This window comes from Suncus etruscus, chromosome 20, assembly GCF_024139225.1.
Source record: "Suncus etruscus isolate mSunEtr1 chromosome 20, mSunEtr1.pri.cur, whole genome shotgun sequence".
Classification (NCBI taxonomy): Eukaryota; Metazoa; Chordata; class Mammalia; order Eulipotyphla; family Soricidae; genus Suncus; species Suncus etruscus.
The window spans coordinates 26766544-26794347 of NC_064867.1; the positions used below are offsets into that span (position 1 = coordinate 26766544).

The window sequence follows — 27804 nt, forward strand, 5'->3', positions numbered from 1 at the left end:
GTTACTGAAATTAAAAGATGTATTGGCCTAGCACAGGGGTGGCGAACAAGTTCGACACAAAGAGCCAAGATTTTAAACTGTGAGAGTCAGAGAGCCACACCACGCAGTGACCTGCCAAAACAGACAAACACTCACACAAAAGCATATAATTTTAACAATAATATATTAAACACATATTGCATTTTGCCATCTTGAGTGAAGGTAAAAATCCTGCAGTGATGGTGAAGGTGTGCTGCATCCTCCACACTAAGAACTAATGGCCAGATGTAACCCAACATGTGACACACGGGTCCCCCGCTCACTGGCCCGTGCAGTTGTTTCTGATGGATGGGAGACGGGATTCCGCGCTTGGAGATCTCTCCTCAGAGGTCCCTCCTCAGAAGTAGCAGAACAAAATCCAAACTTGGGGGGCCGGAGAGATAGCATAGCGGCGTTTGCCTTGCAAGCAGCCTATCCAGGACCTAAGGTGGTTGGTTCGAATCCCAGCATCCCATATGGTCCCAAGTGCCTGCCAGGAGCTATTTCTGAGCAGATAGCCAGGAATATCCCCTGAGCGAGCCGGGTGTGGCCCCAAAACCAAAACAACAACAACACCAACAACAACAAACATTTAAAATAAGCTTTCGGCCAGGACCGCCATCTTCCAGTTTTTCCGGTAAATCACAGTCATGACCAACACAAAGGGAAAGAGGAGGGGCACCCGCTACATGTTTTCTAGACCATTTAGAAAACATGGAGTTGTTCCTTTGACCATATACATGTGGATTTATAAGAAAGGTGATATTGTAGACATAAAGGGAATGGGCACTGTTCAAAAAGGAATGCCCCACAAATGTTACCATGGAAAAACTGGAAGAGTCTACAATGTTACCCAGCAGGCTGTAGGCATTGTTGTAAATAAACAAGTCAAAGGCAAGATTCTTGCCAAGAGAATTAATGTTCGTATTGAGCATATTAAGCACTCTAAAAGTCGAGACAGCTTCCTGAAGATGGTGAAGGAAAATGATCAGAAAAAGAAAGAAGCCAAAGAGAAAGGAACTTGGGTTCCGTTGAAGCGCAAGCCTGCTCCACCCAGAGAAGCACACTTTGTGAGAACCAATGGAAAGGAGCCTGAGCTGCTGGAACCCATTCTTTATGAATTCATGGCATGAGAGGCATTTTTTAAAAATAAAAGATCTCTGAATTAAAAAAAAAATCCAAACTTGGCAAACAGCCACAGTATACAAAATAATAAGAGGCAAAGAGCCGCAATCATTTTGGCTGGGAGCCGCATGCGGCTCGAGAGCTGCGTGTTCGCCACCCCTGGCCTAGCATTTGTTCCATTATTCCCCAATCCAATCTACACAGAGAAACAATACAGGAAATTCTGGGAATCTCCCACCTTTTGCTCTCTATCCAACACTCATCTCATGAGCTCAAGATTCCCACCAATTTCCTCTCTTTCTTCTAAAGACTTCCCTCACTTTTGCCTTGTCTGCCTTTCAACTCACTCAACATGGAAGCACGACAAGCTTTCAATAGGAAAATGGTATCTTGTTACTTCTCCTTTTAATCTGTTAGGGCTTGCTACTGGCCTGAAGCTAAACTTCCATAAGACACTATAGAGTTCTGTACCTAAAAAACCTAAACAACAAGGGCAGCAATAGTAGCAAAATAAGTTGAATCAGGGTCTCAGAGGATGAACCTGGCATTGTTGACATTATTGGGAGCTAATAACCCCTGCACAATAGGTACAATTTCTGTCCCTGGCTGTGTCCATATTTCTACTCATTTTTTCTCTCACTGAATACCTTAGAAATATACTAATGGCCAAATATACCAAGCATATGGCTGCCCAAGGATCTTGGAATGTACTGTTTCCTCTTTATATTCCCATCATTTGGTTCCTTATCATTATCAAGGTGAATTCCAATCTCATCTCTTCAAGAAGAGAGCAGGGATTTTTGAGAATAAACTCCATCAACCTTTTCTGTGGACATGAGGTCTGAGTCCCCATTTTGTGAATCCTGATTTCCTCAGCCATTCTCTTTATGCCATGTCATAGCTTATCATGATTTGCCAGTGCATTTGACCCTGCGCATTTTTATCCTAAAAACACCAGCAGATTTCAAGTTCTGACCATCTCCTGCAAGCAGCAATAGCACTAATTCTTCTCCCTGAGGAAGGCACTTGAGATGCTGACCTTTCTAATCATCATGCAGTAGCCCTCCTCAAGAAAAGACCTCATGCAAAATTCAGGGCCATCATGGAATTAATATTTCTCAGAGATGCTTTTGACTTAAGTCCTAGTAAAATGAGTTTCCACTCATGTATCAGAAGAACAATTCTACCCTGTCTTCCACCATTGTCAATGCCTCCATAGGGAGTTCAGCGATAACATGTATTCCTTACAATGGACATAGGGAATTCCCCCCCCCCCCCCTTATGGTCCCACCAAAATACAGACACTCAGGTTGGTTCTAGAGTCCTTGATTTCCAACATACAGACTTGTGCCTTGTAATGCCTTGTAATGTTTGGGGAATGACAGTAGGTCCCAGGAGGTCAAGTCAATCTACCATAGCATAGCACATGAGCCTGGAAAAGGGTGTTTTTTCTAATTCAGCCACTAGAGGGAGCCCCTTTTCTGCTCTGCAAAGATGGTAGAAAAAACCCTGGATGTCCTGTTTTTGCTGGTTGATTGCTTATTGTTTTATTTTGTAGCTGGCAACTGTTTTTCAGAGATGAGAAATACCCTACGTCATTAGAAAATTTTCCAAGGAGTAAAAAAAAAAATCTGATAATGAACTAACAAAAATCTATATTTCTTCCCATGGCTACTTGGAAAGTCACCTCCACTGACTTTGAGGGTGATTCCTGATTTGAAAACAGCCCCTACAGGGAAGCCCTTCAGGTCACCATTACAGAATAAGAGGCCCCATCATAGGAGCCCATGATGGCAGCAACAGCCTTATTTGCACTGCCCCTTCCTGCACCCCAGCTTTCTGGGCTCCCTGGGAAATTAACAAGGTTGATCCTGCACCCAACAAGACACATTTGGACACTATCATCTGTAAAAGAAGCAGAGATTTTTATGAGTTGAAAACTGACTTCACTTTCATTGCACTGTCTATGGTTACTCTGAAACAAAGCCATTTGAGAATCCTCTTCAGTTTCATTAACTATTAAGCTTAGTCTTACCCTTCCTTACACCTCCTTTATTTGGCATTCTGTTGAATGGAATCCCTTTCTTGGAGAGTTTGGGAATTCGGCCCCCAAGAGCTTAATCACAACCCCATTCATTTATTATGAACTTTCAGTAATCAGGTAATTTGCAATTTTGTTTTCCCAGCTTTAGTAGGAGCAATTAGTGTGTGTGTGGGGGGAGGGGGACGAGGAAGGTTGAAGGAAGGGTACCTAGAAATACATTTTTTCAAAGTTAGTTCAATTGAGAACTCTTTGCCACACTAGAAGAACTCCTATCCACCTTCGTCCTCCCTGGACTCCTCTTGCCCCTAGAATTTCCATCAGTAATGGATTTAACCTCCTTGCAGCTCTCTCAGGAAAATGAATTCAGTCACAAGCTTCCCAAGGCACTTCCCTTCCTGCTACAAAACACCGAAAATGTCATCGCATTTGCAAATGAACAGAAACTTCCCACTCAAAGAGCATCAATGCCACAATGGCTCAGAGAAGCAGACGGTGGGAGCCTTCCCTGTACTGTCATTGCTTTGTTGCTAGAATAATACACACATATTCTTTTCATCCAATGATGTTGGGCAAGTTCAACTCTCTTTGCAAAGGCAACAACATTTTGCCTCCAACCAGAAGTCTGTTCTCTCTCTTTCCTTTGGAAAAGGGCAGAATGGTTCCTATTCACTCCAGATGGTGTCTGTCCCCTCCAACCTCTACACAAGCATTTGCTGAGGCTCAGCTCTAAACTGTAACATTAAACTCCATAGGTTGCAGTGCCTTTGGAATTCTTAAACTATAGATGTCTGAGTTATGGATTGCAATGCTGACCATGTCTGACCCCCTTTTTCTTAGCATTCTTATCTGCAACAAGAAAAAAAAACAGAAACCCTTCTACACTTCATATTGTGCAATGACCTTGGACTTTGAGCACTTTTATGAGATTTTATTTTTCACACACAAGGATCCTCAAACTGGTAGGGGGAAGGAGGGAGGTTACTTGGTAAGGCAGTATAAGATCTGCCCCTTCACTGCAGATTTGCCCATAAATTCTCTAGCAGGGATGTGCATCTGATGACAGGTTTTAGGCCACAAGTTCATTAAAAAAGTCTGGCTCAGACTGCTCCAGAGACACCTCCCAGTGAATAATCAAAGAGATCCCACTAGGGACATTTTGCAATTTCATTGTATAATGTGTTTGCCACATGGTTATCCTAAAAGAATGCAATAGTCAGGTATCTATTATATAGGTTTGACCTTCTTCTGGGACATGGAAAGTTTTAGTTACCAACTTTGTTTTCAAAGCACAGAAAACTGGATCAAATGTCAGATTTCAGTGAAGAAGAGAAAGTTGGCTCCTCAGTGTCCTCTAATACTAAAATATATGTTTTAAGATTGATTATTCTGTTAAGATATAAAACATCAATGCCTTTACATCAGCTCACTGGCTGAGCTGTGGGAAGGCCTGTCTATAAGAATGTACTCTTAGTGCACACAGCTGTCCAGTAAATGGAGATATGGCCTGGATGCTCTCACCTCTGAATCACTATATTATGAGAAGAATGCTACCTTGAGGCCTCCTTCCCAGTCTTCTGCATCTACATAGATGCAGACCCTACATATTTAATCACTTTCAAGGATTTGCTCTATCTTGGTGGAAAGAGATATAGGACATAGGTTCAGACTGCAGGAATATCATAGAATAAGAGAGTTAGAAACATAAGATGCAACCATAAAAGGTATCCCACCCATGGGTGAAAAATATAGTGATAAAAAATTTATACCTAGAAAATTGAACTAAAAACTGAATATATTTGTAATCATGGTGCTTAAATAAAGATGTTATTTTAAAAAAATAGTGTCCGATTTTTAAGAAATCAAAAAAAGTCAATCATAATTAACTTGGTAACTGTGAATAAGGAAAAGTATCTTTATAATAAAAAAGAAAAATGAACTAACATACCTTAAGGTAGGACTATTGGTGAAAGAGAAGATGGATCTAGAAAAGATAATATTGAATCCGAGTGTTATGGGGTTGTTTTGTGAGTGATTGAGAGTTCAAGGAAGAAGGTAGTTAAACTTCCTATTTTCTTTCCACCAGAATGCTTGAAGAAAGGAAGAACTTATTCTCTTCTCTACTTGATAAGCTAATTAGAAGAACTGGGACATATGTACAGTGGTAGGAAATTGTGATTTTTTTTTTGCTGCATGGTATTAATGACACCAGTATCATTGGTTGAATTTCACAAAAGAAAATAATAGCTTGAAGTTTTCACTTTTTCTTTTTTTAAAACCAAAAGCCCAGAAGAAAATCAATATGATGAAATTGTGAACAGATCAACTCCATTAGACTAAGGAATTCAAACTGAACTGTGTACCCCATAGTCTTTCAAAGATGCTTTATCCAAATTCACCTGACAAGACATTTCCAAAGAGCTTAAGATGTATTTATTCACTTCGTGAAAATTTGAGAACTGACTCTGACAAGAAAAAAACAACCAAGAACACTAAGGCAGATATGCTTTTAATGTCAAGGTCACCTTTGAGAGATCAGAGACAATGGAATTAAAAAAGGCTAGACCAGTAGTGAAAGCTGAATAAAGATTCAACTCTGAGCTATAGCACTTAACAGAACTATGACTTCAATGGGACTATTGCAATAATCTCATGCAAGTTACAAGCTCCTGAGAATGGACCAAGGCTCAGATATCTCCCACTTTGGCCTGAGGATGCCTCAATCTTAGATCACTCAATCACAAGAGACTTCCTCAAAATTATGATTTATACTTAAAAATGGGATCATAATGTTGGCCTGAATCTGGCATATCATTTTTATTTTCTAATATTCTGCTGTAAGCAAATTATTTAATTATACATAAACTAGAATAATATTTGCCCAAATCCTCATCTGAACTGTCCATGAGTGAGGATCTATCAATAAAACCAGGTTCGCATGGATTAACTGGTAAAATATAAATATGCACAACAATATTTCTGGGGGAATACATATTATCCTCCATTACGATAGAAGTGGCCACTATGAACCACAATAATAACTAGCCTCATCCTACCATTGAAGGATAAATACCAAGTCTTCAGTTTCTTAGAGCTAGATGCCAGGTTTCCACCTTCTTATGGACTTTTGGCACACGTGCATGTATTACACAAGTCTTCCAAAAACATTTTCTAAACATCCCAATTAGAGTTTGTGCTTTCTATGTAACCATTAAGATGTTTATTGATGAGCTCCTAACATTAAACAATAGCTCTGTTTACATATCTTTTCGTCACTAACTCAGCAAACTCAGGCAGGCCTATTTTAAGGGTGGGTGGGCCTCACCTGGTGACGCTCAGGGGTTACTCCTGGCTATGCACTCAGAAATCACTCCTGGCTTGGGAAATATATGGGAGGCCGGGGATAGAACTTCAGTTCATCCTACGTTAGTGCATGCAAGGCAGATGCCCTACCGACTGTGACAACACTCCGGCCCCACGGCAGGCCTATTTTGTTAAAACAATCAAACACATATACATATAGCTTATCTCAGCTCATTTTAGGTGCCTTACTTATAGTAGTTGTTCAATAAGCACAGGTGATGAGGTAGAAATATGCATGGTGGAAGACGTTTTGGAATTAGTCTCAGAAGAAATGAATTTGTGCAAAACAGACCATCTCATGAAATTTGTCCCTTCCCATCAATCTATTTTAGGTAACAAAAAATAACACAAAGGATTCTTTTCTCACATGTATAACTATTGTAATTTTGTAAATGCTTAAAATACCATAGCAAGAACAATTCTGGAATGTTACCTGCTAAAACGCAAGATCTGATGATAAAAATAGAATTCTTTTACTTTTGTTAAATGAATTCAGTTTTGTGGGCAGAGAATCCAAGACCCAAGACCTAAAACTCTGCGTGTCAACCCCTTGGACTTATAATCAGATGAGTTATAAATATCAGTTCAGAGGTCATTTTGATTCCAACCAGTGAAAAATGTATCTAGGGGAACCCACTCTGATGTCAGTAGCAGGTCAAATTCACAGGCAAAATGTTTCCAGGGCAGTTACTCATTCCTCTCTGAAATAAAGAAGAATTCTCTGAGGGTGACAAGAGAAATGAATATGAGCTTGAGAGTTATTTTAGGGAAAAGTTCATCCTATTACAGCAAAGGATCTTCTAAAATGATTTCTCAAGGATTCCCAAGTTACAAAATAGAGAGGATAGATGAGGAAAAGGGCAGAGTTCAAATATGAGCAACAGTTTAGATCAAGGAAAGTAAATACAGAGAAGACTGAGCAGAGGCACATGAACATAGGAGAGGCTCCTTATGGGACATGATATGGCAGCATCTGTCACTTATTAAAGAGACTAGAGGGGGAAATGAATTGCCTCTCCTAGCAAAGTCCACAGCAGGCCAATCGCTCAGTTTTCAGGCAGCACTTGGAATTGTCTTAAAAGCTCATGCTGCTCTCCTGATTGAAATGGGGTCAGGCTTATTTTTGCACATAATGGCATTTCACTATACTTCCTGTCCAATCACTACAGACCAGGCAAGATTGAAACAATCAGGCAAAAAAGATGTCTTGAGACCATAAAAAGAAACAGAAGTGCAATTAAGCTGGATGTTCTATAGACTCAGTTTTCTATGCCAGAGTTCTATATGTCATCTGCCAAAGTTCTATGCCAACTGGAGGGCCAGTGAAGAGACTGGGAAGTGCTGAGATTTTCTGCTTCTGACCAGAGAGCAATAATCCACTAGTTAGCAATAGATAATGAGCTATCAAAGTAGAAAAATTATGATACTAAATAGAATCTACTTGATTAGTTTGTTTGTAGGTCTGTGAGTATTTTGGTATTAGTTAACTGACTTAGGCTGGCAACATTGATAATGGACACTGAGTCTCAAGTTTAATTCAGACTCAAAGTGAACTAAGATGGAAGTTTACCAAAATACATAAAGATAACAGCATTGTTTGAATTACTACCTTCTCATTACTGAGAAGGCAGCAATGAGATCAGATGGGTTTTCTAGGTCAAGAAAATTGCTCATGAATGCTCAGGAGGAAGGCAAAAAAAAAAAAAATAAGACCGATTTCATGCCCAACAAGGCTATGCATCAAAAGTGAGAGATGAAAATATAACAGAGAAAATATTCTAGGAGTAAAGAATATATCATATGACTTACATTATGAGACTCTGGTTTCAATATCTACCACTGAATTCCCCCTCCCCAAACTACTGGGATGATTTTGGTGGTGGCCCTCAAGTATCAGCACCATAGAAATAAAGAAAATATTGCAGAAGGATGTCTGTGAGAATCAGGTTCTAGTTCCTTAGTCAAAAGAGAGAATAGAGGCCAGTGAGTGGTGCTAGAGGTAAGGTGTCTGCCTTGCAAGTGCTAGCCAAGGAAGGATTGCCCGGCATCCCTTATGGTCCTCCCAAGCCAGGGGCAATTTCTGAGCGCTTAGCCAGGAGTAACCCCTGAGCATCAAACAGGTGTGGCCCAAAAAACCAAAACCAAAACCAAAAAAAACAAAAAAAAAAAACAAAAAACAGAGAGTAAAGCTTTCTTTCTAATATATTACATAGTCCAGTTGTTGAGTTTAGAGATATCTAAGACTCCAGCAGAGAACAATTAAGAAGTATTATTCAAATGAATCAAACCTCTGGTTCCAGGAATCCAACAAGAGACAATTGCATATTCCTCTTATTTGCATTGCAAAAGAAAAAAAAGTTGACCAAGTGCCCAGCAGCTCCTTTTGGGTTCCCAAATTAAAGTGGAGTGAGACAAGGAGCAGATGCTAGCATGCACTGAATATTCCTGGAAGCATGCCAGGTTAGGGCTGATAGCACCACTGTGGGAGACTTGGACCACTCTGTGAGTCTCATGGCAAGCTGTGAGTGATGTCACAGAACAGACAAATCCACAGCACCCTCTAGACACAAAGGGTTCACAGGGTTTTCCAGAGGGAAACCCTGGAATCTCCCCCAAAATCTATTCATCTGTCCTTAAGAGCTCAAGACAGACTCGAACAGTAGAGACTAGATATTGGACCTGACAGCCTTAAGGGAAGGTGCAGCCATTCCTCTAGTGTTCTGAAGACAGAAGTCAGGTTTTGATCACAGAGAACCACAGATAATAATGGAATAGACCAGCAGCCCACAGAAAGCACCAATGGGCACATTAAACCTAGTACTTAACATCCTAATCTCAGAGTAAAAAATTCAATGGACATGGAATTGAACAGATACGTTTTGAGAACAAATTGTTGCCATATTTTGTAAGTTATTGATCTGCATTAGTTTGTTGGAGGGCCGTGGGAAGTTGAAAAACAAAATAAAATCGGGTATACTTCGAAATTTGACAAATCAGACAAATTTGCACTCAAATTCTGACCTGTCACTGGCCAGTTCAGATGGGTGGCCCTGGATTTGTGTCAGTTATGTTATCATCTTCTGGACAGGAATTTATCTTACTTATGAGTTCTATTTTTTCACATTTTGGGGTGCTAGGAAATGACCTAGAATTAGCTCTGTGCCCAAAACAAAGCAGGTAAAAGAAAACGGCAATTATTTTTCCCTTTCTCTGTCTAGTACCAAATTCGGCGGTAGTGCTGTACTAGGTAGTACAGCAAAAAAGGCACTTGCCGTGCATAGAGTTGACCCTACTTCAGATGATTCCTGCAGAAGATTCTCCAAGCAATGCCAGGAGTGATCCATGAGCACAGAGCTAACAGTAAGTACTGCACACTACTAAACATAACCCTAAAACAAAAACTTTGGAAAGCAGAGACATCTGGGAATATTTCCTGTGTCAACATTTTGTTTTATTTTTTGTTTTTGGGTCACACCCGGTAGTGCTCAGGGGTTACTCCTGGCTCTATGCTCAGAAATCGCTCCTGGCAGGCTCAGGGGACCATATGGGATGCCGGGATTCGAACCACTGACCTTCTGCATGAGAGGCAAACACCTTACCTCCATGCTATATCTCCGGCCCCCGTGTCAACATTTTAAAACCAGAAAATGCATCACTGTTAAACTATGTTCAAATTTATAATATCGCAAAACCAAAATGTCTTAAATATGAGGAAATATATTAAAAAGATTTTTAGATATCTGCTCCATGCCAGGCACTGTTCTAGGCATAAATAACTTTCTGTTCTTTTGTGATTTAAAAACAAATTGGGGAAGATACTTTTCTCAGTCTATCTATTGAAATACTATGGATCATGATTTCAACATTCAGAAAGTAGTTAATTCTGAATTTCTTCTTGTTCTCTTTTTCTTCTCCTTTTCCTTCTGTTTTGTTGTCATACCTGATGGTCCTCAGACTTACTCTTTGCTCTGAGCTCAGGGATCAATCCTGGCAAAGCTCCTGAGATTACATATTGTACCAGGGATTAAATCTGGATCTACTGTATAAAAGACAAGGACTCTACCTGCTATTCTAGCTATCTCCCTGAACCAATTCTAAATTTCTACTTAAAGAAACATTATGGATTGATAAAATTGGACAATCATTAAAAGGGATTGTTACTTATAAAAATTTTTGTATTTAATGAATTAATTTAATTAATTAATTTAATTACTTCCTCTGAGTTTGTAAAGCAGTTCTTTGTACAACACTTCTTAGTTTTCCTCCCATCTTGGTTTTTTTTTTCCCCTTTCCCCTTCTCCCATCTTGTTTTAACTTAGGTCACAGTGCTTGAAGCTCTCCCTTCACCATCTCATTATCTGTATGTCTCTCTCTCTCTCTCTCTCTCTCATTTATAAATCTTTCCCATTTGAATTCAAGTGGGGGTTGAAGCCCCTCTACCATTAATTCTTCAATAAAATGGAATTTCTGAGAGCTGGTATTACACCTGACTTTTCTGCTCATTTCATTGGATTTGACCATCACCAACATTCATATCTCTGATAACAATTCAGTTATTAGCCCTAAAAAGAATACATTTGATAGTCAAATAAAATCAAAATGCTGTAGAGAAAATAGAAATCTCAGAAATGGGCACCAATATAAAAATTTACTGTATGAATATTTATGTAATGTCTGACATGAAAATGGACTACCAATGGAACTCTATCTTTCCTGAATATGACATCACCAGGATAAAGAAATATTTAACTTCGGGTTCAATTTGCATCTTAGATTAATAGAATTTCTGCAAAAGCTGGTGCTACTGGTCAACCCAGAAAAATTCTTACTGATTGCAAAATGTGCTATATTTTTTATTTTTCTGTGTGTCTAGCATACTTTAAAATTTGCCTTTTTGAATCAGCCCATCCAAAAGTTCAATCTATTTTTCTACACCTACACAAAGGTGGGATTGCTGATTTGCTGTAGTCAATGGATTGTGGTAGAAGTGGTTATGTATGTGTTAGTTGGTGCTTTCATGCTTCTGTTTTTTTATTTTGTGACTATGCCACTCTCCTGAGACTTATCCCAAGGGAATGAGCTAAAGAACAGGGACATGTATATGACTGTATATATCCATTGCCCTTGTCGCTAGCCAAATGTACTCTGCAATGTTTGGGTTCCTCAGCAAGTCCATCTGAAAACTGTTCAAGTAATCACACTATAAATTGTCCCATAGTAGTGAGTTAAGAAAATACTGATTATTCAAAATGACTGTATTTTATATGGTTTCTATTGTTTTTCTTTTTTTGTTATCAACATAATATTGGACTATAACATTACATAGATTTCAAATAAAAATCATTACAAAACAATATCTGCATATAATCCATGGTACTTATCATGAAAAATTTAATGCCATCCTTTACTACATAATGGATCATTTTTAATTCCATTTTACCTCATGTACACTTTTGATGGCTTATTATTAAAAAATATTCAGAAGCATGTGCTTAGAATTTAGTAAAGAACAGACTTCTGAGTACTTTCCAGATTCATTTACCTTGAGTCCAGCCATCATATTTTGAATTGCCTATTTGGTACATTTTCTATCTTCATTGCCATCTAATCAACCATGAATAAACTACAAAATGTGACCGCAAAACTGAAGAGATGTGCACCTGCCTAGGAAGACTATAACTTACATTCACAGGTGCTTAGGGAAATCCATTATTCTGGAAAGCTAGTCTGAATATTCTTTCATAGGAACATATAGACCTGAAAGGAGATCTCATGTTTTCCAAGTATTGTAGAAGGGAAAGAGGTGTATATGGGGGAAAATAGCATTTGGAGATGTGGCCAAACCACAAGCAAGTGATCCTGACAACTTTGACACTTTGCATTTAGAATTTATATATATATATATATGTATTATGTATGTATGTATATGTATATGTATATAAAGAAGCACTCTAAATATAATAGTATATAAAACCCAAACATTTTAATTATTATTTTTATTCCTAATCTTGAATTGGATCATCTCCATAATTCTCACTCAGGGTGTTTTGGTAGCCAGATTGGAGCTGGACTTTTCTCTAAGCATCCTTGTATACCTGGTGATTGAGACTGACTGTCAACTATAACACTGACAATTGATCTCTTCCTATAGCCTGGAACTCCTCTCAGCACCATGAGTAGCTGCCATAAACAAGTATTCCAAGAGAAAGCAAGGCAGAGACTATGCCTTCAAGTCTCACAATATTGCTTTCACTAAAAAAGTTCATACCTTTGTACCAAACTAGAAATGTGTATCGCATACAATAAAAGGGACTAGAAAATTAACCTCACACCAATGCATGTGGAAAGACTGCTTGCAAGGAAAAGCATATAGGTAAAACTTGTGATTACAGTCTTGGTAGAAATAATTAAATCTGTTAAGTAAGTATACAAATAAAGGGAAATCAGAAAATTCTAAACTGACTTTTCTTGTCTTAACATGCTAAATTTTGATTAGTTAATGACTTAGATCTTAATACAATGTGAGGTAGTCAGTTAGGTCATTGATATAATGAGGTCCTTGCAATATTCCTACTTAGTTCACCTGAAAGCATCTTGGAAATTAATAAGAATCTTTCTGTTGCTGGGTGCCTTCCTCCCACCTACTACTAAATGATTTTTAATTTGAAGTATGAACTTTGCCTCCCTATATTAATCAAGGCATATTAATTTTATGATAGTCAACAACTGCCTTGAGCAGCTTTGGTTGGCTGATAGGCAGTTGCAGGTATAGAAAATATAGCAAATTAAAAAAAAAACTCAGACATTTTTAGAAGCCACCAACTACAACAAAGCTATTTGTTCATTTTCTTGATCTGTTTTCTGGAGCTGGTCTATTCCACTGCCTCAGAAGAAGTAAAAATAACAGGGCAGGGAGAAAAGTGATTAGCTAGTGATATTACCTGGATATGTGTCTGAAACATAAAATCCCCTCAGAGATTCAAAGAAGGTCAGAGTATGTTTATAGTACTCCCAGTCATCTTCAGGTGTAGAAAACTAGGGATATATGTAGTAAATATCTTTCATTGAGGTTGATAGTCAAATGATCTGAGTTTTAAATCCTGGTATGAACATTGATCTAGTGTGCCATTATAAGCATTTCATTTATTCTGTTTCACCACCTGTCACACAAGATAAATAGTACTTATAAAAAGGATTCTTAAACAACTTAAATATGACAGCATATGCAAAGTCTACTGTAAAGTATAGGCTTTATCACCTTGAATGCTAGGTTTTACTCATTTTATTCTTTTTGTTATAGGGAACCAGAAAATAGTTGATGATTGAAATTTGTTCACTGAAAGAAGAGTAGTAAAAAAAATTACTGTGACTGAAAGGGTCACAGAAAGTTGAAAATAGAAAACTAGGGTCTAGTATTGTCTGCCTATTATTTCCTTTAGTAATGTGAATAAGAATTAATGGACTATAGGCACAATCTCTAACACCTCATGGTCCCTTGAATACTGCAAAGGAGTGATCCTGAATATAACACCAGCAAACCTAAACACAGCTAGGTGTGAACACAAATCCAAATTTAAGAGTAGTAGATTGGAAATTAGCCCTGTGATCACCTTCAAGATATATTGCAATGACTTTCATTCTCTTCTGGAAGTTACTTTCCTGAATACTTTCCTCCTTTGATGGGCAAGGCCAACCAGTATCACTAATAGACTAACATGAAAAGGACAAGTTATGACTTTCATTGAAGACATTGAAAATTCCATTTTGTTTTTTCTTAGATCACCTACTCTAGAGAACAGCAACAGCCATATATTGACAACACTCAAACTATTCCTAAATAAATACCCCCTTGCTTAGGAAATGAGCCACTCATGCCCTGTTAGGATTACCTTACCATCCATGTAAGTGAGCCATCTTAGAAACAGTATTTTGCTGAGCACACCCACAAAGCTATCCCAAATTCCTAAAGAAACAGTGTGAATTTGTTTATAATTTTAAGTCATTACTATTCAGGCTATGTTGTACAACAAATGATTATGAACACAAAGGTTTATGAAGCCACTTATCAAAATCTAGGCCCCACCTCATAATTTTCCTTTCATCAGCAAGTTATCTATTGCCATAATTACCTGCTAGACCATACCCTATTGTTTACATCCTGGAGCTTGTATAAGGCACCATTTCTAACTCCAGTAATAAAACGACCAATTTATGCTTTCCTATTTTATAAAGACAATATAAATATCAAAGTTGGAAGACATATTAAGTTTATGTAGTATATGCTCAATTCAGGAATTCACATAAGTAATAGATTCCTGGTAAATATCTGAATAGTAGGTCTATAAGGAAATACACCTTTTCGGGAGAGATTAAAAACAAAAGAAATACACCTTTACCAGAAATATGTGTCTAAGTAATTATTTCAAATATTAAACATTTAAAATTACTCACATACAAAATTTATTCTTAATACAATTTTACAAAATTGTTTTAGCAGACTAAACATTAAAAAGTAATTTGATAAATGGAATTTTAATATGTTCTTTCAGCTCTCCTACTTATACAGTTCTCTGATTATTGGACATCCAATATTAAAGAAAGAACACATATAAAACTTTGCATTTATGTTTTTCCTCTCGCATCCCTTTAAATGATCTCACAGTTAGAAAACCTGAAGGTTAACTTTTACTTAAGTCAGATTTTCTATTTCCTGAATCTTTGCATATGAAACAAAGTTAGTTTTCATGCTCATCATTAACCATTTTTATCTTATTGATTCCATTTCTGTTTTGTGATCTGAAATAACTGTTTTAGTCTTGAAGTATGTCGGTAATTTTTACCCATTTAAAATTTCAATAAAATGAACTAATATTTTTTATCAAATCAATAGCATAAAAAAGAGTGAGATAAACTTTCTAATCAATGGATCAAAATAGAATATCCAAAGACAACCTCCTCACATAGATGACCAGCTAATTTTGGACAAAGAAGTTAAGAGCATGAAATAGAGTAAAGATATCATTCAACAAAAATTCTGGGGCCAGAACAATAGCACAGTGGGTAGGGAGTTTGCTTTGCATGGGGTCAACCAGGGTTCAATTCCCAGAGTCCTACATGGTCCCCTGAGCCTGGCAGAAGTGATTTCTGAATGCAGAGTCAGGAGTAATCCCTGAGCACCGCCCTGTGTGGTCCCAAAACCAAAATCCATAAAGAGAGAAAATCCAATCCTAAAGCAGAAACAATCATATTCTTAGCTATGTATCCTTTCTAAGATATATATTTTAATACAAATAACAATTAAGTTCGTAATTTTTTATTTCTAAAATTTTTTTCTTAAAAGGTTATATATTACATAGATTTTATAAAATATTTCATCATAGACATAACTCAGGTAGCTACATATAGACCTGATTGACCCCAAATAGGATACATTCTCCTATATTAGTTTTTTTTCCATATAACAATGTGAATGTGAAATATCTCCTTGTGAAAATATGCATACATCATTGCAGAGAAGATAAATCAAAATCCTTTAGGTCACAGAGGATAAATTTTAAAATTACATAGTTTCTATCTTTCCTAATTATCTCCTAAACGGAATACTGCAATTAACATCTTAATCTTCAAAATATGAAATGTTATTTCCTCACATAAATCATTTCTCACTGACACATTTATTTTAGAAAATGTTAAATGTTACATTACATTTTAACAGCATAAGAGAATAGTAGGAAATGCCCAAATGTTTTTCCCATGAAAGTTGGAGTTTTCTCCTGAGCTTTTTAAATCATGAAATGGTTTACTACATATAAAATAAATTTTTTTACTTTCTTTTTTTTTTTTTTGTTTTGTTTTGTTTTTTGGCCACACCCGGTGATGCTCAGGGGTTACTCCTGGCTATGTGCTCAGAAATTGCTCCTGGCTTGGGGGACCATATGGGACACCAGGGGACTGAACCACATTTTGTCCTAGCTAGCGCATGCAAGGCAGATGCCTTACAGCTTGCACCATCACTCTGGCCCCATTCTTTACTTTCATATACATAAAAATTAAAATAGTTTCTGGATCTTGATATAAAACATTTAATAGAATAAATTGAATAAAAGAATGAATGAATAAATAGAGATTACATGAAGAAATTTACCTTCCTCAAATTTTCTTTAATAAGAATTGCTTACAACAATGACAAAAAATAGAAAACGTGTTACTTTCTCTCTAATGATCAGAAAGTCAGATAATACATGCATTCCTAACTTTCTTTAGAAACAGCAGAGAACTGACTCTTCAGGGTACAAACCAGAGTGAAATCTAATGAAAAAACCAGTACCAGCACACCCTGTGGCATGAGAAACTGGTCACCTAAAGGTAAAAATTCAATTTAAAAGTTTGATGTGAGAGAAGTAGAATGCACTTCTAGAATACAGGAAAGGGTGGGGGAGGAGGAAAATGAGAGAGGATTGGTTGTGGGAATGTTACACTGGTGATCAGAGGTACTCTTTTTATGACTGACACCCAACAATAACCATAGTGTTTAAATAAAGGTAATATTTTAAGAAAAGAAATTTTTTTTAAAAGTTAGATGTAATTTTTATAATATTTTTATTTAAACACCTTGGTTACAAATATAATTCTAGTTGGGTTTCTGTCATGTAAAGGACATCCCCCTGGACCAATGCAACATTCCCATCACCAATGTCCCAAATCTCCCTCCTTCCCATCCCATCCCCGCCTATACTCTAGACAGGCTTTCTACTTCCCTCATTCATTCACATTACTATGATAGTTCTCAATATAATTATTTCTCTAACTGCACTCATCACTCTTTGTAAGACGAGCTTCATGTAGTGAGCTGGACTTTCCAGCCCTCCTCTCTTTTGTCTCTGAGAATTAATGCAAAAAATGTTTTTTATTTTTCTTAAAACCCATAGATGAGTGAGGCTATTGTGCGTCTATCTCTTTAAAGCCAAAATTGGTTCTTTAGTAAAAATAAGCATATGAAATATTACCAGACAGACCAAAAGAGAGCTCACATTATAGAATTTATTTCAGAGACCTTTTATTTCTTAACAGAAGAACTGAAGAATGCAGGATACTGGGTCTTTATTGGTACAAAGCAGGATCTTTATTGATACAAGCTTAGAAAAAAATGTTTATCACTCTGAGAAATATATGGCGATATTTATTTTCAATGTTCAATACAATAGTGATCTGAGGATGCTAAGTGAAGGTGGGATTCAAGGAGACCTTTAGTAAATGATAAAGGAATCTCACATTCAGGAATAAATGCACTTTACATGAGTTTTCTATGCCACACATGATGTCCAGCATTCAATTAAAATTATGAAATATACAAAGAGAAAAATAACCAACCTACTATCAACGAACATACTAGTCTACAGGAGTAGACTGAATGCAGTGCTGTAATTATCAGATAGAAGAATTAAAGTAATAACTGATGAATACCTTAAGGTTTCTAGTAGGAAATATGGATGATACGTATGAACAGGAGATAATTTTAGTATATTATGATACTTTAAGAAAATATTAACTGGAGATGTTTCACATAAAAGAGTCACAGAAATGAGGAATGACTATTTTTTTTTTTTTTTTTTTGGTTTTTGGGTCACACCCGGCAGCACTCAGGGATTACTCCTGGCTCTACGCTCAGAAATTGCTCCTGGCAGGCTTTGTGGACCATATAAGATGCTGGGATTCAAACCACCTACCTTCTGCATGCAAGGCAAACACCTTACCTACCTTCTGCATGCAAGGCAAACACCTTACCTCCATGCCATCTCTCCGGCCCCAATGAGGAATGACTTTGATATGTATATTTGATTTCCTGAACTTGAAGTTCAAAAAAAAAAAACTGACTACTACTGTAATTAAACTACAAGCCCATTTATATGATTTTAAATATTTTATATATAATCATTTCATGTATTTTTTATAAAGCCAAAAAAATTAAGACAGTCAAAAATATCAGAAATCTATTGAATGAATTACTATTCAGTTTCCAGCATCCAAAGAAAAAATAAGATAATCTGAGTTTCTACTATGAAATCAATGTTTTGAGGAATTTTGTAGACTTGCATGTAAGTTCTGTAATAAAACAGCACATTATATTCTGTTTTTAAGGATGAGGCTACCTCTGAAAGTTTGGATTTCTACTGCTCCCTAAAAAACTTTTTTATATTAAATCACCATAAGCTACAGAGTTAAAAAGTTGTTGATACAGCAGAAAGCTGGCCATCTTGAAAGGGTAAACTGGTTTTCCATACTTCTGGTAAACTGGTTTTGGGCTGATATCAGTAGGGCTTTTTGGAGTGAGTGCAAACACCCTCCCACCCATATCTTTCTTCTTCCACAAAGCCTACCAACTGATTACATGCTCCTAAAAGTCATATATCAGTAATAATACTTTGTTTGATGTTGTCATCCATAAAAAACATCCCAATTTAACAGAATGGATAGCTAACAACAAGAACTTACTAAATAATCTTCTGCCATTGTATTAATAACTTCTATGGAGATACAATAATTTCACAAAAGTGCTTGCTACTCAATTCTTTCTTTTTTCTTTTCTTCTTTATTTCTTCCTTTCATTCATTTTTTCTTTCCCTTTTTTACTATTTTATTTTTTATAGTTTTCAACAGCTTTGCTTTTGTTTATCTGGAAACAAATGTATTAAAATCAACTATATCAACTATGTGAAGCATTTTTCTTTAATTTTGTTGAGTTTTGGTCATCAAATATTTTGGTCAAAGTTTTTGTCACACACTCACCAGTGTTCATTTGTCCCAAACCAATTTTCCCAGTTATCCTCTCATCATCCCAACCCCACCCCTAGCCTGCCTCTCTGACAGATAATTTTCTCTTCTTTCGCTTTGTCTTTCTCTTCCCTTTTCTAATTTAGGCATGTGATTTGCAATACTGTTACTAAAAGGGTATCATGCTTTTCACTTAACTTCCTTTCAATTCCCAGTCCTTGTCCAGAGTGATAGTTTCCACCTATTATTATTATAGTGGTCCCTTCTCTGTTTTAGCTGCACTTTCCACCCATCATTTCTATTGTCTTTTGGTATTATTCTCATACCATGGTGATATTTTTAATATCTCACAGATAAGTGAAATCATTCTTTGATATCCCTCTTCCTCCAACTCATTTCACTCAGCATTATATGCTACGTGTCTATCATGTACAAAATAGTTCATGAGTTATTTTTTCTAACAGCTGCATTGTACTCCATTGTTTCCGTGTGCCTTAATCAGTTCTTGGGCAGTTGAGTCGTTTCCAGTTTCTGGCTATTGTGACTAGTGCTGCAATAAAAATAGTAGTGCAGGTGCCTTTTCTGCACTGTGTTAATTTGGGCCCCTGGGGTATATTTCCAGGAGTAATATTGCTGGGTCAAATGTAAGCTCAATTTCTAGTTTTTTAAGGAATTCCATGTTATTTCCAAGAAGTCTGAATCAGTTTACATTCTCATCAGCAGTGAATGGTACTCTCTTTCACCCCACATACCCACATCACAGCACTGGTTGCTCAAAAGCTTCTTTCATTAGAGATACAGAAATTGATGCAATATATAAATTATATCTCTGATTCAAAGAATCCATAATTTTCCCCAGGAATACATGTAGGCATTTAGGAGAATACATATTCAGAGATGCCATTGCATGTGAACCTGTGATGTGTTTTGTTACATGGAAAGGGGGATTAACTTAGCAGATAGTTCTTATGTTGACCTTAATCAGGTATTTTTTAATTTTCTCATTTTCTATTTTTAATAAAAAGACACATATAAAAACAGCCAGTACAATACATGCATCAGAGACCTCCAGGACAAGCCTAGAAATTGTATTAAAATAAGAACCAAGATTTTTTCACATATGGTATTTATATATCTATAATATATAATGGTACAAAATGTCCAGTGGTATGGCCATGGATGGGAAGGGACAGGCAATTGGTCTGTAGCACTCAACTCAAAAAACTACTCTGGTGGTGAAGGTGGGACTAGAGTCACTTGGCCCTTTGCCATTTTATTCCTCTTTCCTCTGGGCAGGAAATATGAGTCAGTTATTGGGGAGTTGCTCTTGACTAAGGCAAAAAGCTCAGAATGATTTGCCCATGTGGTGAAGCATGGATAAAGTGCTTAAACTGGAAAGACTATCCTAATGGACCAATAACAAAGGTCATTAAAAATAGGAGGTCAAGTTGGATGTGTCACAAAGTGATTTCCAAATAATTCAAACCACAATGAATGGCTTGATGATAGAAGCATGGAGGCTGTAGTGACCTTTAGAAACTGGAAAAGCAAGGAAATGAAGCCTCTTAAAGGCCCCCTGACAGAAACATTACTCTGAGAAATCTTGATTTTGATCACTCAGGTTTATGACAGACATAAAGATAGAATTGTCAGATGATACATTTGGGTTGTGCAAGTCATTGAATTTTGGCATGTTGTTACAATGGAAAACAGAAACTCTCCTCTCCCTCACAAAGTATCATAATTCATTTGGGGGAAAATGATGCTGAATGTAAGAAAGTTCAACCCATACCTGTGTGCAAATCAATGACAGATGAGATTGATATAAAAACCACCTGAAGAGACATCAATGCTTTACACACTAAAAGGAAATCAGCAGAGGACAAACATATCACCAGGTACCAAGTACAAATTGAATTTAAGTAGGTCATCACTACTGATAGACTACTGGGGAATTTTGCCTACTAAACACATAAAGGAAATAAATGGCTTCAAGTAGGCTAGACTAAAGAGGTTGATCATGCTTCTCCTGGTAAGCAGATTAGTATAGGTTGACTAGAATAATCAGAATGGCTATCCTTGACCTTGCTGAAAACCTGCTGGTGGCATGTAGAAGAAAAAAAATTCAAAGGAGTCAAATGAGAAGGTTAAAGAAAGTAAAGGAGACCAGGAGGAGTGGGAGGAGGAAGAAGAGGGATACAGTAATAAGAGGAAGAGGAGAAAGAAAAAGTAGAAGACAATATAGAGATTTGTTTCCACCTGGAAATTGCCTTAATATTTTAGGTAACATTTGAGATATAGAATATAAAGTTACAGATAGCTAATTCATATTTTGTAGATCAGACATATTTGATATAAGGACCGGAGCAATGGCGCAGTGGTAGGGTGTTTGCCTTATACGCAGCTGACCCAGGATGGACTGTAGTTTGATCCCCCGGCATTGTATATGGTCTCCCAAGCCAGGAGCAAATTCTGAGTACATAGCCAGGAGTAAACCCTGAGCCTCACTGAATGTGGCCCTCCCCAAAAAACACATATTTGATATAAACTAAAGTTTTGATTCTGTACTCAAAGTTGTTTTCTATTAATGTCAGGCTTTCCTCTCATCCCAACCTGATTTGGAGTTTTATCTCTGAGAATGCTATTCAAATTAGCCCTTCTATATACATTTTTAACCAGCTTTAATGTGGCCAGATATGGGCTATATATATATATACATATACATATATATATGTGAACCAAGATGATGCAACTTCATTTAAACCAATACATATGAAATGATGATGTCACGTCAGGTTTCGTGTTTTCATAAATTGCAAATGAATCATCACATTTAGTTCTCTTCTTTACATAGAAGCTATAAGTATTTTGATCAGATATTGGTTCTCATAAAGTTTGAATATCATAGCTGAGGTCATGCAGCTAACAATAAGTAGAAGGAATGTAACTTTTTGGAGGGAAGTACCTTCCAAGTTTGAGTATCTTTGTGTTATAAAGAACTAAAGAATATTGTTCTGGTGCCCTAATGCAAAGCAAAAGTTATACAAGATATAATTCAAATTTCATGCTTATGGCTTCCCCAAAATAAATAAAGATGATGAAAATTAAATTGACTTAATTTGGATAAAAACTGACAAAAATCTGGGGATCACAGATCTTTCCAATGAATCAACATAGATGGAAACATTACGATAAATCTGAGGGAGAGATTTAACTTGGTGAGTGAGGAAAGATACAAAAAATACTCAGTAAGCGGGGAAAGTCAAAGATAAATATTTAGACCAGTAAGTTGCAAAGTCAGGAGAATATCTAATTAAGGTAACAATCAAAGCATAGAGACAAAAACTAAGGCACTGGAGCCTGCTACTTCGTCCGTTAGTTCAAAGAACACTTTCTATTTTTTCAAATAAAAACAGAGGAGACTAAGCATTTCTGAACTCTACCCTAAATTCTATAACCTGGTGTTAAAGATTATGGACACACAGTTCACCTGGAAGTCTACTGAGTCTTTTCCATCTATTCCATTCCATCACAGAAGACTTAGTGTGTCAGAGCATGGCTGGTAACAGAGGAAAATAACTTTATTTCAGGTCCAACAGAACTCAAAGTTGAGTAAAAGAAGATTGATAAATTATAATCATCAACATCTATGAAACAATTAGTGCTCACAGTATTCACAGTGTTGCAGAAGGGCCCAGAGATGTCTTCCCAAAGAGGAAACTACATGAGTTGGATCTTAGTGCATAAATAGAAATTCACCAAAGAGGAATAAGGGAAGAACAAACATTAGAGGACATTTTCAAATAACTGGGCATATACAGTAATAAGACAGATTTTTCTAATAAGCTTTAAAGACTTTTAAATGTATTTAAATAGATTGATGCTCAAGTTTAAACCTAGAAACAATCAGCATTTTTTAATACTGAGTATTAATAGAGGGAATTTTTCATTTTGATTCCATAGCCTCTTATATGAGTTTGGGCCCATAAATGAAATTAACATAAGTTAATGCACTGTAGTTTCAATTTAATGAATCTATTCCAATTAAAAATTGGGAGAAAAACCAGTAAAGGGTGAAAACAACAGAAAAATTTGTGAAATAATCGGTAAACCAGAAAGAATGCACTGTTTGCAATATAAATATCAACATGTGAAGTAGTGCTTCATGTTGAGAAAGATGAAAAAAACAAAAACAAGCTAGAATATAAGAAACAATACAGTATTAAATATATTCCTAGTGTTTTTCCGGGTCGGAGTTGTGGATAAGGTGATTCTGCTGGGCCCCTTAGGTTTGGCAGACATTTTGAGGGTTCCCCTGGCTTGCTTCAACCTGGGAACTTTGATCTTCTCTGGCATTAATCTCCTGAGGGCGTGCCTTGGCTGAGGTGTGTCTTTCCAGGCCAGAGTTGTAAATAAAGCAAACTCTTTTGGGCACCTTAAGCTCAGCAGACATTTTGAGGCTTCCCCCGGCTTGCTTCAACCTGGGAACTTTGATCTTCTCTGGCACTCATCCCCTGACGGCTTGCCTCAGATGAGGTAAGTCTTTCCGGGCTGGAGTTGTGGATAAAGCTGACTCTGCTGGGTCCCTTAAGTCCACCTCGTAAGGGGTCGAAGCAGAGGAGCACCTCACCAATGAATACCACTACAACACGTAGAAAAACCCACAACACAAGCGTGAAAATGGGGAAACTACACAGACCAACATCAGGCATAGAGAATGAAGATGGAAAATCTGATGACCCAACAATGGCCAACCACCTAGGTAGTCTTTCAGATATGGAGAAGAAATATGGAGGATGCTCACAGAACTCAAAGAAAGTATAGAACAGAGCACTAATAAGAACCAAGAGAATATGAAGATAGAAATCAGAAAACTCCAAACTGAAATATCAGGTCAAATAACAGGTCTGAAAAACTCAGTAGACGAACTGAAGAACATAATTGATGAGATTTCCCACAGGTTAACAGCAGCTGAGGATAGAATTAGTACACTGGAAGATGCGATGCATAAAAACTCCACACAGCAGAAGAGATTGGAAAAAAGCCTTAAATCATGATCAGACAATGGAAAAATTACTCAAAGAATATGAGCAGATAAAAATAGAAGTCTTTGATAAGCTCAACAGAAACAAGCTAAGAATCATTGGAGTCCCAAAGACCCAAGAAGAAAACCTCCAGGAAGAATCAACAGTCAAGAACATCATCACAGAGAAACTACCAGAGCTAAAGAATACATGTGATCAAATCCTGCATGCCCGAAGAGTAGCAGCTAAAAGAGACCCCAGGAAAAACACCCCAAGACACATCCTAGTCACAATGATGAATCCCACAGATAGAGATAGAATACTGCAAGCAGCAAGATCTAAAAGGGAAATTACATTCAAGTGAGCATCCTTGAAATTTACAGCAGACCTGTCACCAGAAACACTCAAGGCCAGAAGGCAGTGGTGGGATATAGTGACAAAATTCAATGAAATAAATGCTTCACCAAGAATACTGCACCCAGCAAAACTCACTTTCATGGTTGAAGGAAGTATACATGGCTTCACAGATAAACAACAGCTCAAAAACTTTGCAGACTCAAAACCAGCCTTAAAAGAAAAACTGAAATTTCTATTCTAAAGACAAGACAGACCAACAAACACAACAAACCTCTACACAAAGACTGCAATAAATCCCATAACAATTATTTCTCTCAATGTCAATGGACTAAATGCGCCTGTTAAGAGGCACAGAGTGGCAAAATGGATCAAAAACTGAACCCAACCTTCTGCTGCCTACAAGAAACACACCTGAATAATCAGAATAAACTTAGACTCAAAATCAAAGGCTGGAGGAAAATCATCCAAGCAAACAACACCCTTAAAAAAGCTCGGGTGGCCATACTAATGTCAGATGACACAAACTTCATACTCAGAAAAGTTGTAAGGGACAAGGATGGACAATATGTACTAATCAAGGGATATGTACAGCAGGAAGAAATTACTCTCCTAAACATATAAGCACCCAATGAGGGACCAGTAACAGGGGTCCTCAAACTTTTTAAACAGGGGGCCAGTTCACTGTCTCTCAGACCATTGGAGGGTCTGACTATAGTAAAAACAAAACTTACGAACGAATTCTTATGCACACTGCATATATCTTATTTTGCCATGAAGAAACAAAACAGATACAAATACAATATGTGGCCCGTGGGCCATAGTTTAAGGACCACGGATTTAATACAATTGTTGACAAATCTGAAAAAGGATATCAATATTAACACAATAATTGTGGGAGACATGAACATGGGCCTGTCAACACTTGATAGGTCAACCAAATTGAAACCCAACAAAAATATACTAGACCTGAAAAGAGAAATGGAAGAAAGAGGCCTAGTATATATATATATAGGACACTCCATCCTCATAAACCTGGATACACATTCTTTTCCAATGTACATGGGTCATTCTCCAGGACAGACCGCATGCTGGCACATAAAACATACCTCCATAAAATCTACCTTTGCTGACCACAAGGCTCTGGAGCTAGATGTGAACTACAAAGGAAGAAAACATTTAACACCTGGAAATTAAACAGTTTACTACTGAACAACCAGTGGGTCCAAGATGAAATCAAAGAAGAAATAAAAAATTTCCTGGAAACAAACGACACTGAAAATACAAACTATCAGAACTTTTGGGACACAGCAAAAGCAGTACTGAAAGGAAAATTTATAGCTTTGCAAGCACACATCAGGAAGGAAGAAGGAGCATACATGAAGAGCTTAATGATGCAGCTTATAGAATTAGAAAATGATCAACAAAAGGAACCAAAAATAGAGAGACAGAAGGAAAAAACAAAGCTGATAGCAGAAATCAATGAAATGGAAACCCCCAAAACAATCGAAAGATCAATGATAGCAGAAGTTGGTTTTTTGAAAAAAATAAACAAGATTGATAGACCACTGGCAAAACTCACAAAGAAAAAGAGAGAGAGAAACACATATTAGAAATGAAAAGGGGGAGATCACTACAGATACTGCAGAGATTCAAAGGATGTTCAGAGAATACTTTGAGAAACTCTATGCCACTAAATATGAGAACCTGGACAAAATGGATCAATTAATGGACTCATATAACCTTTCATGGTTGAATAAAGAAGATGTAGCATATTTAAATACCCCCATCACTATTGAGGAAATTAAAACCGTAATAAAAAATTTGCCCCAAAACAAAAGCCCAGGCCCTGATGGATTCATGAATGAATTCTTTCAAACCTATTAAGAGGAACTACTACCAATCCTGGCCAGGCTCTTTTATGAAATTGAAAAAACAGGGACACTTCCAAATAGCTTTTATGAAGCCAACATCACCTTAATACCAAAACCAGATAGAGATGCTGCCAAAAAAGAAAATTACAGACCAATATCCCTGATGAACACAGATGCAAAGATCCTCAACAAAATCCTGGCAAACAGGATCCAATGCCTCATCAAGAAGATCATTCACTATGATCAAGTAGGTTTCATCCCAGGAATGCAAGGATGGTTTAACATCGGTAAATCTATCAACATAATACACAACATAAACAACAAAAAAAAATAAAAATCACATGGTCATATCAATAGATGCAGAAAAAACATTTGATAAGGTTCAACACCCATTCTTGATGAAAACTCTCAACAAGATAGGAATAAAAGGAACCTTTCTCAATATAGTTAAGGCCATCTATCACAAGCCAATGGCAAATATTATCCTCAGTGGAGAAAAACTAAATGACTTCCCTCTAAATTCTGGTACAAGACAGTTTTGGTGGCTGAGAAGCGCCCCCCTGCTTGAGGATATATTCCCTGATATGTGACTACTGGGAGCCATCTTCCCTAGACTCCAAAAAACCAACTCACAGGTTGAAGCTGGGTTCCAGATCTTACCGTCTTCCTCGCCTATTTCAGAAGACTTTTAAAAAGGACATATAAATCTCCTTTGAATATCTCAGCTCTTTAGTTACATTTCTTTAATAAGCATAACCGTGACCAAATATCTTCTCACGTAGTGGCAATTTCCCCCATCCTCGGGATATGTTTAGTATGAAATTCTAGTAGACAAGTCTGTCTAGAGACCATGTAAGAAAAAAGGTTATACGGATTGTTGGTCTTGATACCTCGACTCCCATATACACCATATACACAAGTTATATCTTGTGGCATTGTTCCTTTTTGCATAGGCATTCAAATGGGAAAAGATTACATATGCAAACACATTCTTAGCTAATAGAGATAGGAACACAACATTTTAAATTGCAGTGGGACCTTACACCCTGAACATGTGGAATAGTGACTTGGCTTAGACTTCAGCTGATTGGACATTGACCATTCACCCCTGAACCATGGACACCATCTGTGGAAACAAACATGGTATCCTACACCATCACCTGGAATAAGAACTAACAAGGAAGAAGCCACTACCACCATGACACTGACTTACTTCAAAGATGATACTTATGAC

General features: G+C 37.0%; 2 protein-coding genes across 3 annotated transcripts in view; one reads left to right on the forward strand and one right to left on the reverse strand.

Moving 5' to 3' along the window:
* The window catches only part of CPNE4 (copine 4), a 483892-nt gene that overhangs the window by 234063 nt on the left and 222025 nt on the right, over window positions 1–27804 (reverse strand). The gene's annotated exons all lie outside the window — the stretch shown is intronic.
* Window positions 643–1195, forward strand: LOC125998271 (60S ribosomal protein L21-like). Its single transcript, XM_049766557.1, has one exon. The coding sequence runs from the start codon at window positions 669–671 to the stop codon at window positions 1149–1151; it is 483 nt and encodes a 160-aa protein (XP_049622514.1). The 5' UTR covers window positions 643–668; the 3' UTR covers window positions 1152–1195.